Here is a 20603-nt window from a genome sequence, read left to right as displayed (position 1 = left end):
TTTATTTAGGGTTTAGACTCGAGAACTCTATTGGAAGAGTAAGACTTTCTTGCGAGTTAAATCTATTCGTATCTTTGATTTCTATAATTTTTAGTACACGTATATTGTTTCACCTAGACTCCTGGTTACGCGGCTTTGCTTAAAAATTAAGAACGCGTTTTCCTTCGGACGAAAACGGTTGAAATCATCGACACGCTCTGCGATAATTCCTTGATAATTCCCGTGATAAGTCCTCACTCGTCTACGTTTAAGGATTATCGCAAATCCTGATTTTCAACGAAGCTTGAATATTTTAAGCGTGTAAGCGTGACTTTGAAATTGTCTACATTCTTTCAATAAAATTGTCGACATATATATGTCAGCGTCGTGTATTTTCGTCAGCGTATGGAATATTAAACCGCGGATAAACATTTCTTCGTATATATTTAGCGGTTATTTGATTCTTCGTAGTTTCGTTGTGAATGTAAGACTTTCGAAGGAAGACGCGCTTCAGAGGGGCAAAGAAAACACAAACAGAATAGTTCGTTTATTCCAGTTTTATTATAAAATATAATAATACGTAACATTTACGCCATATCGAATATTCACGTACTATATGCATATGTATAGTATGTACAATAAGTAAAGTGCTACGCGATTCGCATTCGCGAAGATTTCGACGGGCTGTCGTCAGAGAAGATGAATTCACCCCTTGGAATACAGAGGGTGATGACGATAACTAGCGCCTCGTCGTACAATTACGCAGGCCACAACTTTCAACTTCCACCTATTATGATTCTACGCATCTCCGAATATTCTCGTCGTTCAAACGCATTTGCGAGCTGCGATAAAACTCGTGAAAACGTTGAATCGTCGAACGTAGACCGTGCAGCGCGCCAGGACCAAGTGGAAAGGGCGCGGTCGATCAAAGAACGTTTTCGCGTCGGAACGTTTGACTTTTCCCGAAAAAATATCGCTACGTTTCACGCGTCGATGACGCCTGGCCTTCGTTTTCCTCGGTCGACGGCACATCAAATGGAATTTATATCCGCGTCTGAGCAACGCGGTCGCGTTATCGTTATTTACACGTACACGATTTCCTCGATTCGCCGTGGAACGTTCTTCCTCTCGAGTTCGTCAAGTCGAGTTCGTTCGAATGACTGAATACGCAAGAGACACAGGGTGCTTCTCTTATTGCTTAAACCTGTCGCGTTCTTTCACTCGTCTTCTACCCGATCGTGTTTCTGTCGAGTGTTAAAAACTTTCGCTTTCGACGCAGCATCCAAGATAGGACATCGACGGTTCGAAAAATACAGGCAATCGAGTTGAGACCGAATCTGTGCTGGATTTTCGTGCTGTTCAACCTTAACGATCGAAAGATTCCGCCGTTGCATTTGCAAACATAAATTGCCGACCATAAGCTTGTACTTACGCACAGAAGAGCCGTGAAGTTGACACGTGCGTGTTATTAATGCAAATTGTACGCTTTTCACCGTTTCGATTTTCCAAGTGTTTCGTCACTAGGTCGCGGTATTACGCGCGTCTCACAGCGTAAAACGCCAAGGAAACTAAACTGCAACGCGTAGGTGTTGGAATATTTATGGTCGGCGGTGTACAGATAATTTCATCTTCGTTTCTATCTGTCTACGATCGCTGTGGTTTAGCCAATTTTCCGTCGTCTTCGAGAACACCGCGAAACGAACTAACGATCGTTAAGGGTCAATTAATGGAAGTTAATAGAAGAGAAATTAGTATTCTACCGTTGCTATCGTTCTTCCTTCGAGTAACTCGACGAGAGTTAACCAGCAAGAAGATCATCCTGCATTTTCGTCCCACGCGAGGACACTCTGCTTGCTTTCGCAGGCGCTTGCGATGCTATTTTCTTCGCCTTTTTCCCTCTGTCTTTTTATCGTGTCTGTGAAAGGCTGGCAATTTGCATGCAAATAAGCAGCAAGGGGCCTGGGGAACGGTTACAAATCCGTCGCGATCGAGTTACCGTTTACTCGGGTCATCAAAGGGAGGCACGAGTTTGCGAAAACGATTGTGCTTTGAACAGAGTCGATCGTGATTTCGCGTTGCTGCCAACCGAAGCTAGAGCCAATGACCCTGCTGTTCTTTCCTACCTTGTCCTTTTACATCCACCAGAGCTTTGCAAGTTACGCAATCGCTAGGAACTCGTTTTTCTACTTCGATCCACCCCCGACCCAACTAATTGAACGTCGTTTCGTCTTCGACTCTTGCTGAAGCCTCTCGTCCGAACCGACGAATCCAGAGCCAGACGATTCGCTTTAATTATTTCACGAATCGTTAAAGCGCTTTCAGGGACATCGGCGATTACGCGTAGCCTCTTATCCGGCGGATTCGCGGATTTTCGAAGATTCTTCGACAAGAATCGAACGCGAGGAGTGTTGCTTTAACGTGGAATTATCGAGCTGTTGGAAAAGTTCGTAGCGTAGTTGATATATTCCCTTCTGGTCTGGATTATTTCAAGAAAATACACAAAAATATACGTATTCGTATATATCGTTTTAATTCGTATCCTCCTGGTTCAGTAACTTTCTAGTTTCGAACCATCGTTCCGTATCCTTCAACGAATCTACGATAATCGTAACATTACGTGTCCGACTTTGCTTCACGATTCGATTCGAACTTCTAATGTCAAATATAGACCACGTCGTACAGTTGCGATTTTGAGTGGTTGGCTAAGCGTAGGACGTTTATGTTTCGAATTATCGCGGAATAGTTCGGTGTAATTAAGCTCATCGCGTCATTACCTGCGACCTGAATCGAACGAGAAGCAAACGCGCGAGCTTTCTCAAATTCTGCTAAAAACGAATATTTCAGAAAATCATCGGGTAGTGTATTTCACGTGGAAACATGGTCGGTTAACGAGCGGAAATTTGAGCAGAGTATCGTCGAATATCTTGCCAAATATCCCATCGTTCAGATGACATTTGATATATCAAAAGTACAACCAACATATCGCCAACATACTTTGCATATTTTCCACTCGCATTTGCATATTTCGCGCGTGCGCAGATCGCTTAGTCTGCGTAAATATTCCCGATCTACACCGACGATACCTTCAAAATTCTTCAAAACCTGGCCCTTAAACTCTTCCAACAGTTTCATCTTTCTGCGTCAGAATTATCTGTTTGGAGGAAATGTTTCGGCGCGTAGAAAATAGCAGCGTTTCCGAAAGGCCGCAAAGTTAAAGTACACGCCTAGGGTTGTCGATCTAATTGTTGGTACGGGTGAAAGCACGGCGAACAGTCGGCTTGGCCGAGAAACGCGGCAATGGGAGGCGAAGCGAGGCGAGACGAGACGAGACGAACGCGGCCCGACTCCATAACGCGAACAAAGGAAAATTTAATCCGCGCGCCGAGGGAAACTATTCCGAAATTGCGTTTAGTTGGCACGCGATATACGTATATCCCGATGAGGATGGTTCCACTTGCGTCTGGTTCGTACCTCACGCGTGCTACGCGCGGTACCGCGTAGAAAAACGAGGTCGCAAAATACCCCTCAGGAATTCAGATTATCGCAAGCCTTTTCGGCCGCGTTTCGTTCTCTCGTTGCAAGTTCCGTGTCGTGCGATAGGAAGGAAACGCGACTAGAACCGCTGTTTTGAACCTCGAGTACGCAGGGAAAGAAGATTTCGGCTCTTCCCTTCAAATTCCATTTACCGACGTTCGATTCTGTTTTATAGTTCATGGAAATTTCTTTGCGTTATCGGTGATTGTGAAAATATCGTTTGGGAGCGTTTTACAGGGATTGCGCGAAACACCTCTCATATCTTATATTATATATGTCGGAGATGAAAGGACAACGGGGCCTTTCTTCCGGAATTTTTGGGGACACCCCCGATGCTTTAGTCTAGACTTTTTATTACAGCTGTACTTAAATAATAAAACTTGGAAGTAGTTGTTTATGATTTAATCCGATTATGTTTGACCGAGATTTATGAGAGTAGGCTCGGGCTCGAAGTGACACGACTGGTCGTTGAACGTAGCCACGGTCACGGGATGGATGTTTTTAGCTAACAGAAATATGGAGTAGTTGCATAGCTCTCCTTAAAAATATAGTCTTTTTTTTATTTGGTACACTTTTTACAATCAATTCTCATTGAGAATTATAAGTAAATTGTTTCGGCGTGGTACCGTAACTTGGATTATAAGAGTTTACAGTATGTTTGATTCTAGTTGAATCTAATGCTTCGATCCAAAGGGTATTGTCTTTTCAGTCTGCGGATCTGATCCGTCGTGTAAAGTAATTAATGGGTTTTGGTGATTGTTAACTCTTATATTAAATCTGTTACTGAATTTGAATATTTCTTCTTTAAATGTGGGTATCTTAAGCTCGCGATGTATTGGGATCTTAGAATTTTCGATTGGAATCGTTAAACAATTTCTATGTTGGAATTACTCGCTGTTCCCGATAGTTGGACCCCATAGGTCCAAACAGGTTTTAACGTGGCTTTATACGGCATTATTTTACTCTGCATGAAAAATATAGTTGACCCGAGGGGTACAGAGAGGGACAGAGAAGAGTATATAAGCGCAGTTTCACTTCAACTAACAGAGTTAGTCGAGTTCTACTTGTACTGTGGACAATTAGTTTAGTTACACTTGAATTGTGGACACGTAAGTTTAGTTGGACTTAGACTTTGGAAGAAAGCGCATTTGCTATCCCGTCGACCGTGGATTCGTTACTGAACCTAAGATCATTGCCATTAGCATCTCGAGTATCTAATCGCCACTAATCCTATTTGCACCAGTAAATATCATCCATATTGTATAACAACAATGGCTAATCCAAACACGCCTCTAACCCCAATGAGAACTCGACATATATATATATGACGTATAAGGGGTGTTTCCATTATTTTGTTCAAACCCTGTACGTAGTATCAACACGTTGGCTGCGGCGCGAATATAATTACAGACAGAAGGAAGTTTACGAAATAAGAAACACGAGAAGACGCTGTAATTTTATTAAGCGGACCTATGGATTTGGTAAGAGCAACGAATAAACGTAACGTGACTGTTACCGACGCTATAAACAATTTCTAATACAACGTTACTAAAATCCATAGGGTGAGACAACCTTTTGTTATCCGCTACTCGTATACTTTGCTGTGGGAGGGACGATAGGTCGAAATATACTATATATTCGTAGTACCGAATTTTTGCAAAATATACTTTTTTCTAAATCGGTGTTCGATATCCTAATTCCAGAAATTTATCATAGCTTGATCGTTCGAAAAAATTGGATAAAACGTGGAACCTCGTTTTAATTAACAATGTTTTTTCCCTGAAGAAGACCAGAGCGCAACAAAGTACAAAACACGACAAAATTAACGTTTTTTCGAATAATTCCATTTGCGTTTCAGTCTGTTTGGACAGAGGACACGCAATGTGGATCGAGAAACGTGAAACAAGCTTGCGTTCTCGCAACAGGTCGCGGATCGTTGGAAATCGAAGGGAAAATTCGATCGCGAGCGAACGAACGAGGATCGAGGATCGGTAAGCCGCAACGTATCCTCGAGGCGTAAACTCTTAAGCGAACGAGTCACCCAACTTTTGTTTCATCCGACTTTCGTCGATAACTCGCCGCGGGGTATCCGGGCTTTGGCTACTCTCGTTTTTCCCCGTGTATCCCGCGTTCCAATGCACGTCGTGGCATACACTTCGCGAATAGTAACGGTAATCTTCTCTCTCTTTCCTCGTCTCGCGCTTTTGGTTTACTCGCGCGGCCGCTGCCGGAGATCGTTCGATGGAAAAGTCAATAGGTACGTCGGCACACACCGCCGTCGACCCTGTGCATCGGACTGGAACGAAAGTCGCGCTCGTTTCTCTCTTAATGGAACTCCGCCCGATGCGGTGGCTTTATATAAACGCAAAGTCGTACCTTTTCGCTAGCAGTCGCGGCTCGTTTTTCCGTTGCACGCTCGCGGAGATCCGAACGATGGCTGAACTTTAGTCGCCGATCGATCCGCTGATCGATCGGACTCTTCGGATGAGATTTCCTACGGGCGTCAGACGTTCGCGTCCGACGCTTACGGTTAGAGCGAATTCGTGTCCCGACAGATCGTCGAGAGATCAAGCACGTACACGGAGGAATTAAATACGTAGACTGTTGCGAACAGACCGCGGATGTTTCTGCAAATTTATTTGCACGAATGTATTTTAAAAAATGGACCGATAAACGGAGCACTGTTTTGTAACGTTTGTAATTATAAATTGCAAAGAGTACCGTACTTTCGATATTTCGTATGTTTTCCTATATTATGCGCGCTATATGTACCGTTTGCACGAAATTAAACCCCCGAAAAATGTATAAAAATTCGCGGTCTTCCTGTGCGCGCATAACGCACAATCTTACTTCATCGTTGTAGAAAACGTAGTAACCGAGGAAAATTTGGGTCACGGACGTGCACGTCGACGTGGCGGTCAACGCGTTAAAGACTCACACGTGCTACGCTTATCCGTAGAAAATCCAACCTTTCGACCCTCGTTTCTCGTGTCACGATAGCTCGATCGGTCACGGGAACAGACTCTTCGCCTCTCGCCGCTTTCGTGTCCCTAGCTCGCGGCTAGGCACTGTGCGAGGTGTTCTTCGGTGATTCGTTCGCGGAGAGGAGAGAAACGATTCTGTGCGAGAATGCCGAAAGTCGATAAGAGACAAAAAAGGGATCGTGAGAAGAAAGATAGCAAGAAGAGGAAATCGTGCGAGAGACACAGCCTCGTGGACAAGTCTGGATTTAGAAGGGAAGTTTGCCTGGATCCTGGGCCCTGATTCGGACAGCTCGAACCGAAGATGTCGATCGATCGCTCGGTGGTCCTCCTTGTTCCTGGCGAAGAGGTAACCGTGTTCAGCCCACCGAGAGAAACTGTCCTCGAGAAAATGGCGGGGAAGGGTGAACCGAAAGAGGGCGGCGAAAGGGACGTTAAAAATGGGAAATCGAGCGTAATAATTTCCACGGGGTGTAACGGCGTAACGCCGAGGACACGTTCCGACGTGTGTTGGTCGAACGGCTGGAGGACGAATAAAGCGCAAAGTCGAGGAACAAGGAGCGAAAGGAGAAAAACTCGAGGCGGGCGAACGCGACGTGTACCTCGTTCGATTGTTTCACTCTGCGACTCTTCTTTTACACCGGTTCCTCGTATCCTCGCACGGTAAATCTTTCGTCGGCGGTCGCTCTTCTTCGGTGTTTCCGCGCGAACAACTTTCGCGTTAGCGCGACCAGGAAACACCGCAATTGATTCCTCCGACGATAGAAACGAGAAGTGCGCAAGTTTTGACGTTTTAAATTTAGGTTAGAATCGCCGCGCGATACCGTCTGCCTCGATTACCATTTAAATTACCGTTCGTTTAAACCGCTCCGCCGAGTTTCATATACTTTCCGCGTTACGCTAAGGAAATACAGATCCGCGTTCGAAACACTCCGTAGCAAGTTTGCGCGCTTCCACGACCGTTTCTTGCGAATGCAATCTTCTCGATGTTATTTTAATAAGAAGGCGGTAGTCTCTGTGGATTCATCTTGGAACGAACGTCGCGCGAATATACAGGGTGTTCGAAAAAGTTGCGCTTGAATTTCGAGAGCACGTAGCACTTATGAAAACAGGCAAGAAGGTCTTAAGAAACATGGATATGAATGGTAACCGGTTTCGAAGTTGCAAGGGGTATTTTCAATTGTAAAATTCACGACGTTTCGAATAAAACGGTAGTTTCTGGAAATGTTGCGCGTTGTCGAGCTCGCGCTAGAATGCTAGAACAGCGGTGTAGGCGCGGTGGTAGTCCGCTTTGCAATTAGTCCACGCCTGTCGTTAACGAGGCTAAGGAATGGTAGGAAAAAGCACGGACGAGCGAGTCACGGTTTTACAGTTACGTTTTGCGTCTAGCGGTGCACTCGAAAATTTCGTGTCTCGTTTCGCACAAAGCGAAACAGAGAGAAAGAAAGAGGGCGCGGATGGGGCAAGAGACGGGCAGGGGAGGTGAAAAAGCGGACAGAAACAGAGACCGTGGCTTTTAGCGATTTTATGACATTTTTCAAAGGCGCCGTTGTTTTTGCCGCGGCCGGAAAATCGCGTAACACGTGACCTCCCATCGAGTTCTCTTTTTCCGCTCTCTTTACGTCACTTTTCCCTTTCTCGCGGCTTCCACTGTTTTGCAAGGACCAACGCGTAATATACGCTTTAACCCTGTCGTACAGTTTTGTACGAGTTTCGTTTGCACGGAAAAGTCAAAACGTCGGTGGAATTCAAAGATTTGGAAACTGAACGTTGATTTGGCCACGCGTTCGGTCCGTCGAACCGCGACGAATCCAATGTTCCGTGGTCCCGGATCGACCACGGATGAAGCTTACGCGAGAGCGCGACCGCGAGAAACCGACGATGCGTGGAACCAGAACGAGCCGGCCCCCGCGTCTCTTCGAGCATCGCGGATTTAATCCACACAATGCGAGCCGGCTTCGTGAAATGCCGCGTTCGAGGGTACCTGCTCGAAAATCCGCCAGGAAAATCAAACTCCCAACAGCTGTCCTCCCCCTGTTTCCTCCCGCCGTTTCTTCTCGTTCCTCTTTTCCCCCTTTTTTTTTTTTCCTTTTCGGTCGCATAATTTTAATTGCGGCGAACCGCGATTCGACGAGCGCCTTCCATGCAAATTAGGAAAGAGGTCGATGGCGCGTCGTGATTCGTTCTTTTCACTAGACCGGCTGAATCGAGCCACCTAAGCCTTTTGTTGGCGCACAGCTAACGAGCTCCGGCATAGAATTTCGAGCGCGGTTCGAGTATCGTTGACGTATCAGCCGTCCTTCGATTTTTCCAATTTTCCCATATGCTCCTCGCCGATAATCGGTGGCGGCGAAACGCGCCATCGCTCGACCAAATTTACTTACCGCGATCGCTCCAGACAACGAGGATTAAACGTGGAAAGTTTAGTCTTTCGAATGGTGAACTCGCGAACAAAGATGAAGTGAAAAAGGCAACGCAGCGTGACCGTTGCCTTATCCAGCTCCGAGGAGAGTGAATTTGCCGGAGAAACAACCGAAAGCTGGATACAGAGGTGGATACGGAACGCCCCGAAGCGAACTCCGAGCTACTAGCGTTCGAATACCAAATATCAAATGCTGGTCATAAAGAACATAGGCGAGAGTTTGCTTTCGACAACGAACAGGTGTCTAGAGATCGCGTTACCTGTCTAAAGTATTCTTGCTACTCGGAACGTCTCTTTTTTCGTCGGAGCCTGGCTAAGCTCCGATACGGATGAGCGATCTTTCATCGCGCGTAGATGCAACGGGTACCGTAGTAAACGACACGTAAAAAGATAGAGAATTTCCAATTAAAGCGTCGTGGTAGGACGAAAATTGTCTATCGTCTCGTGCGCGAGAGAGCAACGCTCCGACGGCCCGATCGATAATTTCCCTATTTTTGTATAAAACCCACGAAACAAAACTGTTTCGTACAAAGTCGCGCTACAGCTCGCTACTAGCCGTCGACGTAAAGAAACCAAATTACATCGAAATAGGCGACTCGAGTTAACTCGTCTCTTGCTAAGGAGAGGAACAGCCGTGCCATCGGATCCAGAAAGCAAAGTCGTTTCACGCGACCGCGTTGTCACTGATTCTAGCTAGGGTTTGACTTGCTTGATGGAAATTAATCGCTGTCTGCGACACCGAGGAGCGCTGGAAAGTCAGGTCGTGCGCGCGTAATTTAATTTAGCCGCGACGGCTGGATCGTAACGCGAAACGATTCGTTCAAATACGCGAGAATCTCGCGTGGTCTGACGCTGCCAGAAGCTTCGCATCGATTAACAAACTAGGCTCGCTCCCCGCTGCATTCGCTCCTTCGGTCGCGTCCAGTTTTATTCCTCGATGAATCTTCCTGGAATTTCTCTTCCTTCAAACATACCGTAGACGATGTTCCTGCATTCCGCGCATCTACGTTTTTTCTTCTTTTCTTTTTGTTTTCTTTTTACGGAGAAACTTTTTTTAACGGTGGGAGGGGGGCGGTATCGATAGGGTGTCGAGGCGAACCGTCTAACACGGTTCGGAAACCAGGAACGAAAACACCGTCCGGTGGAGCAAACGCTATGCTATACACATAAAAATTACCTTTAGATGACCAAGATCATTCACGAATTTTTCATCGACGAATATTTCGACACTGAGCTTCAACGATGCTACGCACGCGCTAATCGGATTGACATCGTCGCCAGTGTTTTCGTCGACTTTTGTCAACGTTGTGCGTTCACCGACGCGAGATCGTCGACTATGTTCTTCTTACAAACGACGCAGTTTCTGATGAACAATATGTTGGAGAAACTATCACGAGACGAAGCGTTACGGAAGAAACAAAAATAAAACACTGTCGTATTATTCGAGTGCTGACTAACGACGGTTTGCACACCGTTGACGAAACTCGGTGTCGATGACGATCTTGTCGATAGCTTCAACTTGTCGGTAAGTGCACATCGTTTACGAAGTTTGATGCAGGCGAAATACCGTCGATAAAAAGACGTTGTCGATCGACAAGACGATCGGTGGTCGTTTCAAGGTAATTCCGTAATGATGTTCGTAAGTAAAGTGCGAGACGCGTTAAGATAGGATTTCCTATAAGCGTCCATCGTGTCTAATGCAAATGCAACGGTTGAAAATTATTTAGAAGCACAGTAGAAGCTCGTTTCTCAACAGGGGAACACGTTAGTTCGGATAACCGAGCAACTCTAGCGATAAATTTTGAGAAAAGACCTCGTCTGACTAGTTCGAACGATACAACTTGATATTCGGGAATTGTGGCGAAGCAGTGGTCTCGGTATCCTGTTCAACTGTTTCTTCTTCGACATTGGGAATTTAGTTTGCAACGCAAACGATCGCGTATAGTCGTTGTAAGAATACGCGTGCGATTAAAATTATATTCGGTCGAACAACAGAGTGTGACTTTAAAAACGCTATTTTTTAAATTTACTCTAGAATTTATCCTATTATATATCTTCTGGCAACGAACAAACTAATTCGCAAAAGTTACTTGTTTCTTGAGAATCGAATAATGAAGATACCTAATAACGTAATCGATCGTTTGGCTCGCGAGAGACTCGTCAACTCGTTCGTACAAACGAAATTCTACTGTACGTTACGCTTCTGTCCGTCGTATTCTTCTTCGCTGTATTATAATACAAGTATGTTACACCGATAGGAAATCTGGCTGCGTGTAAATGTTGCGTTCGACCGAAAGACGCGTAAATGCGTCCGACGCTAATAAGAAATCCCAGCTTTAGACAGACGCCGAGATCGACGCAGTCGCGCACAAGCGTGTGACGTGTGACATGTGACGTGTGGTGTGTGGTGTGTGACGTGTGGTGGCGTACCCAGGTGAACGCAGAGGCTCGTGGTGGTTTCTCGATGCTCGTCCGGTTCACGATCAACAGACCGTGACGAAAGAGAGGGTGGTCGTCTTCGGCGAGGCATAGGCGTGAATCGATTGGGAATATCTCGATTGTCAAATGCGCAGAGGATCGGTGTGTGGGTTGGATGACTTGTGTCGTGCGGCGCAGAAGCTCAACCCGAAGCACAGCATTAATAGCGCCACCGAGCCTACCAGCAGGTGGCTCGACCATGACACGGAACACTTTCCTGAAACAGATGCGATACGTCTGTCAGCGGAATCGCGTGTACCACGAACTTCTCACCTGTCATATCGATCTGCGACTCGATATCTCTCGTCGTTTTCCGATCCACGATTTCTGCTAAATTATTCCATCGATCATCGTGCGTACGATTTTCGTGCGCGCTGCCATCTCCACTACACGAACGTCGTACGCTGTTTCTTCTTTCGGACAGATTCAAAGCTTCCTTGAACGAGGCCGAGCAAAATTTGCAAAGCAATTCGCTATGAAATTCGTCGGTGTAACGTTCGTAAAATAACAGAAATTGTTCGCAACGAACTGGTCTCTTTAACGTGGAGTCGATGCTCTCCGAGAAATTGCTCGGTCGACCGGATGATTTCGTCGTGGTCGATCGATCGATCGCAACGATCGTCCCCTGTTTCTTCTCTTTTTCCAGAGTCGAAGTTCTCTTAGACAAGAGCGAGCAAATTTGAAACGAGAGACGATTTGCTTGTTCCGAAAGAAGAACAAGCGGAGTCTGATGGTTTTTCGAGCGGCGTACAATCGACGAGTTAAGCAGCGCAGAAATTTTCTCGGCGAACGTCGATCGCAGGTAGCTTAAATCAAGAGAAAATCAAGAGTTACTGGTTGTAGACGTGGCTCGTAGTTTCGCGAGGTTACAGACGCCATAAGTCTGCGGCAGCTTACGTAAGCTGGTCCAGAAATGGCTGCGGGTCAGCGGCGCGCCGACTCGCCACCTAAATGTGCAAACTTCCAAGAATCTCGTTACATTTGTAAGAGTAATAATGCCGAGACGTAGCGCAGTGTGACGTTGCTCTTTCTATACCTCGTTACAGGTAGAATCACGCCTAACGACACCGCTCTAGCGTTTTCAACAATGGAGCTTGTTGCTGGAAATCGGGTCGAGATTGGCGACGTCGATCGACGACGAGTCGAAGAGCGTGCGATTCCTTGGGAAAAAGTTTGACGTCGGTACTCACCGAGATTGTATACGTTGGCGCTCTTCCCGCAGGACTCCTGTACCTCCCGATTGTCCCATCCTATAGGATACATCACCAGGCCGCCGCATATCATCACTGCTGTAACGAGAAAATGGTGCAAGATGCATGATAATAAGTTAACCCTCGCCACTGAACGATTTAGCGTGTGGAAAATGTGGGAAATTAATTCGGTGGAGTTACGGATTCGATCGATCAGTACCCAGCTATCAGACAACCATATTCCGCTAAATTTTAGTGCCCGCACACTAATTTACCGAATTACTCGCCACTCGACCAAATTACTCGACGTGTCTGTGCGAGGCTTGGCTGGATTCGCTGGATCTTCAATTTTAATTTAACCCTTAATTACAGGCCATTTGTCCGGGGAAAGGAAGGAACCAGAGGAATCCGAAGTAGTATCATACAGTGTATTATTGGGTTCGACCTCTTAACGCACAGATGTTTCTACATTTACCAAAAGTCCACGATTAATAGATGGAAATTAATGTTGTTTTGCGGTAGCAGAAACCGAGTGAGTGATTTGGCAGTAGCGGACCAGCTAAACGAATTATTAAATTTATACATATTAAAACGTTGGACGCCCGCTATAAATCGAGCATCCCACGAGATGAAAATTCGTAGTTCCTACAGGTCATCGAATAACGGCATGCTCGAGTGGACGGTAACAATTCTGTTTTCTTTCTCCTAATTCAAACATAGTTAACATTGTTTCACAAACAATCGTTAAATCGAAACCGTTGCGATTACTAGTACTGCAAACAGCTATTGTTGGTTAATGTAGTATAAACGTGCATTATTTCTATCGTAATTATCGTTTCTTACATAATCGAAACATCGATATATCAAATCTTGGGAAACTTTTAATTATCGCGTCGGTGAAATGGTAGCTCTGTTGTTAATAGGCGAATAGGTGAAATTCGCAATTTACACGAAAAAACAATTAGACCGATACGGTACGTTTCTTATATTTTATATTTTTACCACCGCTGGTTATACACTCGACCATTAACTAACCGGAAACTAGCCAGCCACACATATTTTCATATCAACGGCAAATTTTCCAACTCAATTTTCTCCGAAACGAAGCGTCGCGCGACAAATTTTCTACGTATTTTCGATTCGCCTTTTCACCACTGGAACACTCCGCGTATTCATTCGTCGTTTATTTCTTTTTAACAAAATATATTTCGGTCAGAAAATTCCATATGAAACCGAACTATCGTGACTCTATTCATCCTAACTAGCCGCGTTTACGTATAACGAAATATTACGACTTTAACCGGGTAATCGTATCGATTGAAAAGTTTGAAACAAAGTTTGAAAAGTTCAGGATGATAAAATAGGCCTCAAAGCGGCGGTAAAAATTAATAAATCGCATTTGCAACGTCAATTCGAACAAATATAAATTTCACGATATCCACTCAAGAGTCGAACCCGGTACTTTTTCGTACTCGGTGGGTACATCAACTGGTAGATGGTTGGAATTTCAGGTATCCTCAGCATCCCTGCTTTCTGTTACCGCGAAATCGAGCCGGTAATTCGAGCCTCGTTTCGGTTTACGTGATTCGAGTAAATAGAGCCTGCGATCCGCGGTCAACCACGCGATTCCCTTTTAATCTCTTTCCTTCCCTGTTTCCTGCCCTTTGACCTAGCCGTGGCTGCGTTCTCGTTTCGTCGCGAGCGAGACGACCAAGCTGACGGTGTTTCGAACGGCCGGCCAATCGTCCTCGGTATCGACGAACTTTTCCCCGAGAGGAACGATAAAATTGCAAATTTAGGCAGCAACGCGGGCGAAATTTACAATTCGATAGCGAGAGAACGTTGGAAATCGATGGAGATTAAAACCGGATGATACGGCGGCCGGTGAGCTAATAAATAATATTACTGTTCGTACGTATTACGGTTTTCCACGAGTTTGTTAATAATAACAAGCGAGGTCGGTGACACGCGATGGAAAGGTGTTTTAAAGGCAACGACACGAGAGAGTAGCGTACGGTGCATGGCGCATGACGCATGCTGCGCGACCAACGAGAAAATGAAACGTGTCAACATTTCAAAGAAGAATGATATTCGAGTAATATCCGTTTTCTTTGTGGACAGTTCGTTGTCTAGATGTTCCTGGCGAAACGTCGCGTTTTCCCGTTGCCTCGCAGACAGTAGACGTTCCTCTATTAACGCTTTTTCTTTTTTCTACGTGCTGTCGTTCTATCTCTCTCGAACGCGTTTTCGCCTTGTCATCCTCTTCTCGTTCATCGAATAGCTGTTACGACTGACGATTGATCTGCAAGGATCTCTGGACGATCTAGAAACGTCGACGGTGAGCATCGATCGAAACTATACGCTAGAAACGAAGTTGAAGCGCGTTCGGTCAAGAATTAGTCCGATTAATCGTCAAATTTTCAAAGCGAATCTTCTCGAACACGAGGCCTCGAGCGAAAAAATCTCCTTCCCATTTATTTCGTCGTATAACAGGAATAACTTGCTGCAAATTCTCCACCCCTATACATAACCGACAATTAGACGAATAAGCGTGTGCCTACACGACGAGTTTCCAAGCACGATTTTCTCGAAAATGAAGCTTCCAACGCAACTGTGTTATTCTTGATTTTCATCATATTTTAAGCTATAGAATTTCCCGGACACGGCTTGTACCACGAATTTAGTTGTATAAACCGTAGTAGCGCACGGTACGCTTCCGCATGAATTTTAAACCTTACCAGACATTATGAGATCTATTATAACGTTGAACGCGATTCATCTAGCTTCGAAGTTTGTGAAACTGAAAGATAGACATCTCTGCGTATCCGAGGTAAAACTCGCCGCAAAATCTAGCGTAAATCCGCGAATCAATTTACCCGTACGGAGTAGCACGGAGCGCGGGTCCGTCGGAGATGCTGGCACAAAACCTATTGTGCAGTCTATTACGCAAGCTATTCTGCAAGCCTGTGTCGAACTTATTACGAAACTTGTTACGAATCGTGTTACAAAGCTCATTGTCGAGAAACGACGCGAGACGCCGTGCGCTATCACGAACCCAACGCGAGATGATTGTCTGGCTAATGTTAATTACAGGCTACGTTCGCCTACGGATGTCGCGGTTATTGTTTCCAGTATTTCGTCGAACGGTGGGAGACCGCGAAGCGAGGAGCGCGAGAAAAAAGAATGGGACATAGCCCGATAAAGAGAAAGGGAGAGAAGACACGGAAGATGAGGTTGGAAAGTAGATTCGCGCCGTGGTGGATCACCTAAAGAGGATTGCACCATAGTCTCAGCCATATATTATTAAAGCTTCGCCTTACGTTTATTGCCGATCGATGGGACGCAACGGAGCTCGCCACTGCTCTTGTTAAGGACACGTACCGGATGTACGATGGCGGTCGAGGACAATGCTGCTCTCGAGAAGAATCGTAGCAATGTCTGCTTCGCATTGTAGTCGGCGCTAGATTCATCGTTTCTTGCGACTGTCTTCGGGAATACACAGCGATATACGGAGTCCCGTTTATAAGCGTTAGAACGATTTTATACAAGATGCGATAGTTGGGCCAAATTATCGAGGAAACCTTTCGATCGATCGAAACTTTGCATAGGTGCGACGAAAGAGGGATTTAAGAACTTGTAAGAGCTCTTTGTAAGAGTGGAAGAGGGACGCGATTCGTTAAGGATTACGTACATATATCGTCCTCGACGATAATTTGCAGAAACTTTAATAATTTTTCGATATTATTTAGAACCAGCAAGTGTCTCGATATTTGCTTAAACCTCAATTACGATTATCGTGCAATTATCGTAGTTAGAATCAAGTGGAATCTGGATGCTTGGAGTACGGAACATCTACAACTAAATATTTGAAACCTCGAATGGCTCTGATCTTCTGTTTTCTCACTTTCCGTTAGGTGCTTCATTTTTCAAGCTCGCTTATAGCGATTGTTGTAAGCGGAGCCTTATTGCTACATAAAACTAGAGGAACCATGTTGGAGGCAACAACTCTACTATTCTTTGCCTCTTCGCCGAAAATTCGACTTGCCTAGTTGCTCGTGACGTGCGCGCGCTTCATCGAGGAAACTCATTTACCCGTGGCAGCATCGCAAGATTCACGCTCTCGAAACGCCGCGGATATTTGACGCGCGGCGAAAAGATATTCGCTCGGTTTCCCTCGGAAAGAGCTTCCTCCGCAGCGTCGAGCCCGATACTCCTGGCAATAAAGTCCGCGGGAAAGAACGCCGTTCATTGTTCGTTGCGGTGGTGCTCGAGATTAAAAACCGGCATCCGGTCGACTGGCGGTGGCCGCGCGAGTTTTACGATAATGAAAGCGAACCGGCCGCGCTACAACCGCCCGTGAACGCGTTACACGCGCCTGCAACCGTTCGAAACGATCGCCCACGAGACGACTCGTCTCTCGGCCGTTTTCATCGCTCGACACGCTGCTTTCAATTTCTCGCGAATACTTTCCAGCTTCCATTGATCCGCGAAAACGGCAAACGGCCGACTCGAGCAACCTTTATCCGCCGCTTCAAGAGCGCGGAACGTAATCGTCCGATGCGACCACCGCTCGCGTACCGCTTCCAACGACGCGTTCCGCTCGATAGTCGGCTAAACGAAAGCGAAGATGCTTCGCGAGAGGGAATAAATGTGGAATTGTTTCGAGAAACTGGAGCGAACGGGACACGGGTTTCGCTCAACCGTAGCTGCTAGAGCCGCGTATCTATAGCGAATTGCACGGTTGCACAGTACTTGCCTGCTTTATTTTCGCTTACCTCTCGTTGATTTCAAGGACTGTCTAGGTGCGAATGATTCCGCAACAGCGTAGAACGATTGGCTGTGGATGATAAATTCTTTTGCATTCGCTTTGTATCTGTATGATAATTACGAAATTCCAGGCATCTCCACTTATGGCAGCGTTCGAACGATCAATATCGTTGTCAGTATTTAAGGTCGTCAACGTCATCGAACGTAAGAGGCCGTCTGGACGATCCATATATATTATCCGTGCGATAAACTTAGGAGGAGACGTCACGATCCTTGGGTCATCGATTTTGATAAACCTTTTTCCGACGAGTTTAGAGCAAAAACAAGCCGACCCGTATTCTGTCGTTCTTTTTTTTTTTTTAAATAAAATAAATTCTAGTTATTTAACAAAGATAATAAATATATTCAGTTCATGTTGTGGAAACGATAAATTCCTATTAATTCCGATTACGAACAGATGTTGGTTACTTTAATAAATTTTTATAGATCACGATGGAAATTATACATCAACGTTGAACGTTATTCCGCCGTATTATAGTGGCTATTGGTAATCCTGTGACGCATACTTTCACCGCCAAGTAAAGATGCGTTCTTTAATTCGTCATCGACTATCTGCAGCATATTTTAAAGACACGATTAAATATTCTGTTGTAACGCGTCGGCTTTCATCGAACGTTCGTTTTGTCGAAAATGTTAGTATTTTTCGTATTTTTACGATACGTAGCACTCTACATATTGTAAATAATATAACGCAATTACAGCAGATTAAAAAAAGATGGACAAAGGGGAAAAATTAATAAAAGCTATGAAAAAACTATTGAAAAATAAAATATCGTATAAAGATACACAAATGGATCTATAAAAAATAAATAAAAAGGAAAAATACAAAACAACACACAAAATCAAGGCGATTTGAAATTTAGAGATCAAAGAATCACTAAAATGTTAAATATTTTACCAAATAACAAATATTTACAAAAACCACCGAATGTGCGACGGTTTATTTTTGCTTTACATCCGGCAGGAAAATTTTTTTCAAAACCGATGACCCAACGACGGTGGCGTCTCCTCGTTGGTCGATGTATCGTCGAAACGAAATAATAATTTCTCCTCGTGGAAATTTCATAAATCTTTACGATTTACCCTAAACGTAATTTCTACGTAGCTCTATACTCCGATGGGCAGGTTCCCGGTTATGCGACGACCTACTCTTAAACATTAAAGTCAATGTTGCATCCATATCTGGACCGCGACAACAAGCAAAGTGGTAAAAGATAGAGCGAGACGCGAGAAAAGAAAAGTCGGGACCGTACTCACCAGCGAGCAACTGCAGGGAGCCCAGGACTCTGGTGTGCTTAGGCGTTTTCAGTATGTGCGGCAGGAAGCTGGTGACAGCGGCTAGCAGGGTGAGCGCGCCGATCAGCGCGATCGCGACACCGATTCCCATGGTGACGGTGCTCGCCTGCCACCAGGCGCTCGGAATGTCCCAAAAGCTAAAATCAAATATTGTCTCTATTGTAGCGTTGCACGGCGTTCTCGTTAAACTGCATTGTTGACAAAATTCCGAGAAAATTGAATTTCAAGTTGTAAATTAACGGGCCGAGCACCGGGGGCGTAACTTTGATTTAAAGCTAAACTCGATTTTCCCGCCGGTTTCCCCCTCTCCACCCTTCTCACCACCCCCCTCCACGAACGTTAGTATGCACGGTTGCGGTCATTCATTTGTCGTCGCGTTAATTGCAATTGTCGGATCAAATCTGACCTCGGGATACGAAGATCGCTGCCTGAAACGAGTTCAATTATTTTTTTACCGTTACCTAACGTTCGTGAAATTGGCCGGTCAAAGTGGACGGATGTTAAAAATTTCGAAACCGGACGAGATAAAAAGCTTATCCAGCCAGCGACGCCAAAGTCGATGAACTATCGCGAAAATTTCTACCTGCGTGCGTTGCGTCGCAAGCTCGCACTGACTTCCGCTTTGTTTTACGTTCGTGCTGAAAGACATGGGTTCCGACAATAGCGACGATTAACGTGTTCGACGTTCGATGTTCGATGTTCGCTGATGCAGTGGTGGACTGGTTCGAAATATTCGCCATAATTTTGTTTCTTGTTCTTTCACACGACGTATTTCATGGCAGGGTAGTATTGTAGATATTTGTTATAAATATCAACTGTCTGCTATTCTATCCGCGATCGTATATTTCTTAGACCGTAAGTCGATGGTAGAAATACTTTAAAATACATTTTTTCCCATCTTCTTGATAAAAAGACACGATGCTCTAAGACCAGGTTTGGTAAAATAAAATTTGAATTTTTCGATAAATTGACCAAAGTGTAATCGAGATGCGATAACCGGGCCAAAGGAAGACTCTTCCGTTGCGTGGGAAATTGATTCGCGGATATCCGTGAATCTGATTGCGATATAATCTCTATAGATGTTATAAACATGTATCGTATAATAATCACAGTATTTAGCTAAGTACAAAAATAAAAACTGTTCATTAACATCGTGCGGCGCAGTACACGGTACATTGCAGCGAGACCTTTCTTCCACTTTCAGGCATTTTCACTGTGTTTTTATGTTTTGCACGTACCTTGCACCTGTTTTTCACGCGTTTGTTTACCTTTTGTAGGTAGAATACTCGTAGAAAAATATCCCACTCGTTCCGAACCAGTTGCTGCTAAACGAGCGCGGCCATATTTACTTATTTGAAAATCAGTCAACGTGCTATGCACGTCACTCGCGCCTTAGAAGCGTATTAAAACTGACGCGCATAATTTCTCTTCTCGGTGCAAGAGTTTAAGAAGAACGCACCGGCACACGATGCTTTAAAACGTCTATCTAAAACGCAACAAACGTCTCACCCTTTTAATTACTTTACTTTCGCAGCAATACAAACTCGCATAAATAGCCGCATCCTGGAAGTAAAAAATGATAAAAATTACGACTTCTTCTAGGTGGGGGAACCGTTTTAAAACGCTATGCTTCGTTCTAATGTCTTCTTTCATCGACTTGAGCGAACGAACGATCGTGCTATCGCCGATGAAGGAAAACGAGTTCCGTGTGCTTCCGGCATTGTGCACGATGCATTGGATCGCGTTAAAGCCTACCGAACGTGCAGCATTCCGGTTGAATTGGCTGACCTGAAACGCAGGACGCGCGGTTTTCCCGATAAAATGTAAACAGTAGACGAAAAACGCGTCAAAATGCGGCACCGGCTACTAACTCTTCCTCTCTGCTCGCGCTGCTTT

General features: G+C 45.0%; 1 protein-coding gene across 2 annotated transcripts in view; it reads right to left on the bottom strand.

Annotated features, from left to right (window-relative positions):
• Positions 1 to 521: 521 nt before the first annotated feature.
• The window catches only part of LOC132908050 (LHFPL tetraspan subfamily member 6 protein-like), a 34341-nt gene continuing 14259 nt past the window's right edge, over positions 522 to 20603 (bottom strand). The window contains exons 3-5 of one of the 2 annotated variants that reach the window (XM_060961612.1): positions 18669 to 18844; positions 12585 to 12683; positions 522 to 11611 (exon numbers count right to left, since the gene is read on the bottom strand). In XM_060961612.1, the coding sequence (XP_060817595.1) occupies positions 11478 to 11611; positions 12585 to 12683; positions 18669 to 18844 (409 nt within the window). In that variant the 3' untranslated portion in view covers positions 522 to 11477. The remainder of the gene's footprint in view (positions 11612 to 12584; positions 12684 to 18668; positions 18845 to 20603) is intronic. The other variant, XM_060961613.1, reaches the window with a different exon arrangement.

The sequence above is a fragment of the Bombus pascuorum genome, chromosome 6, assembly GCF_905332965.1.
Source record: "Bombus pascuorum chromosome 6, iyBomPasc1.1, whole genome shotgun sequence".
Taxonomy (NCBI): domain Eukaryota; kingdom Metazoa; phylum Arthropoda; class Insecta; order Hymenoptera; family Apidae; genus Bombus; species Bombus pascuorum.
The sequence above is the reverse complement of the archived record's forward strand: the minus strand, read 5'-3'. Positions and strand labels throughout refer to the sequence as shown.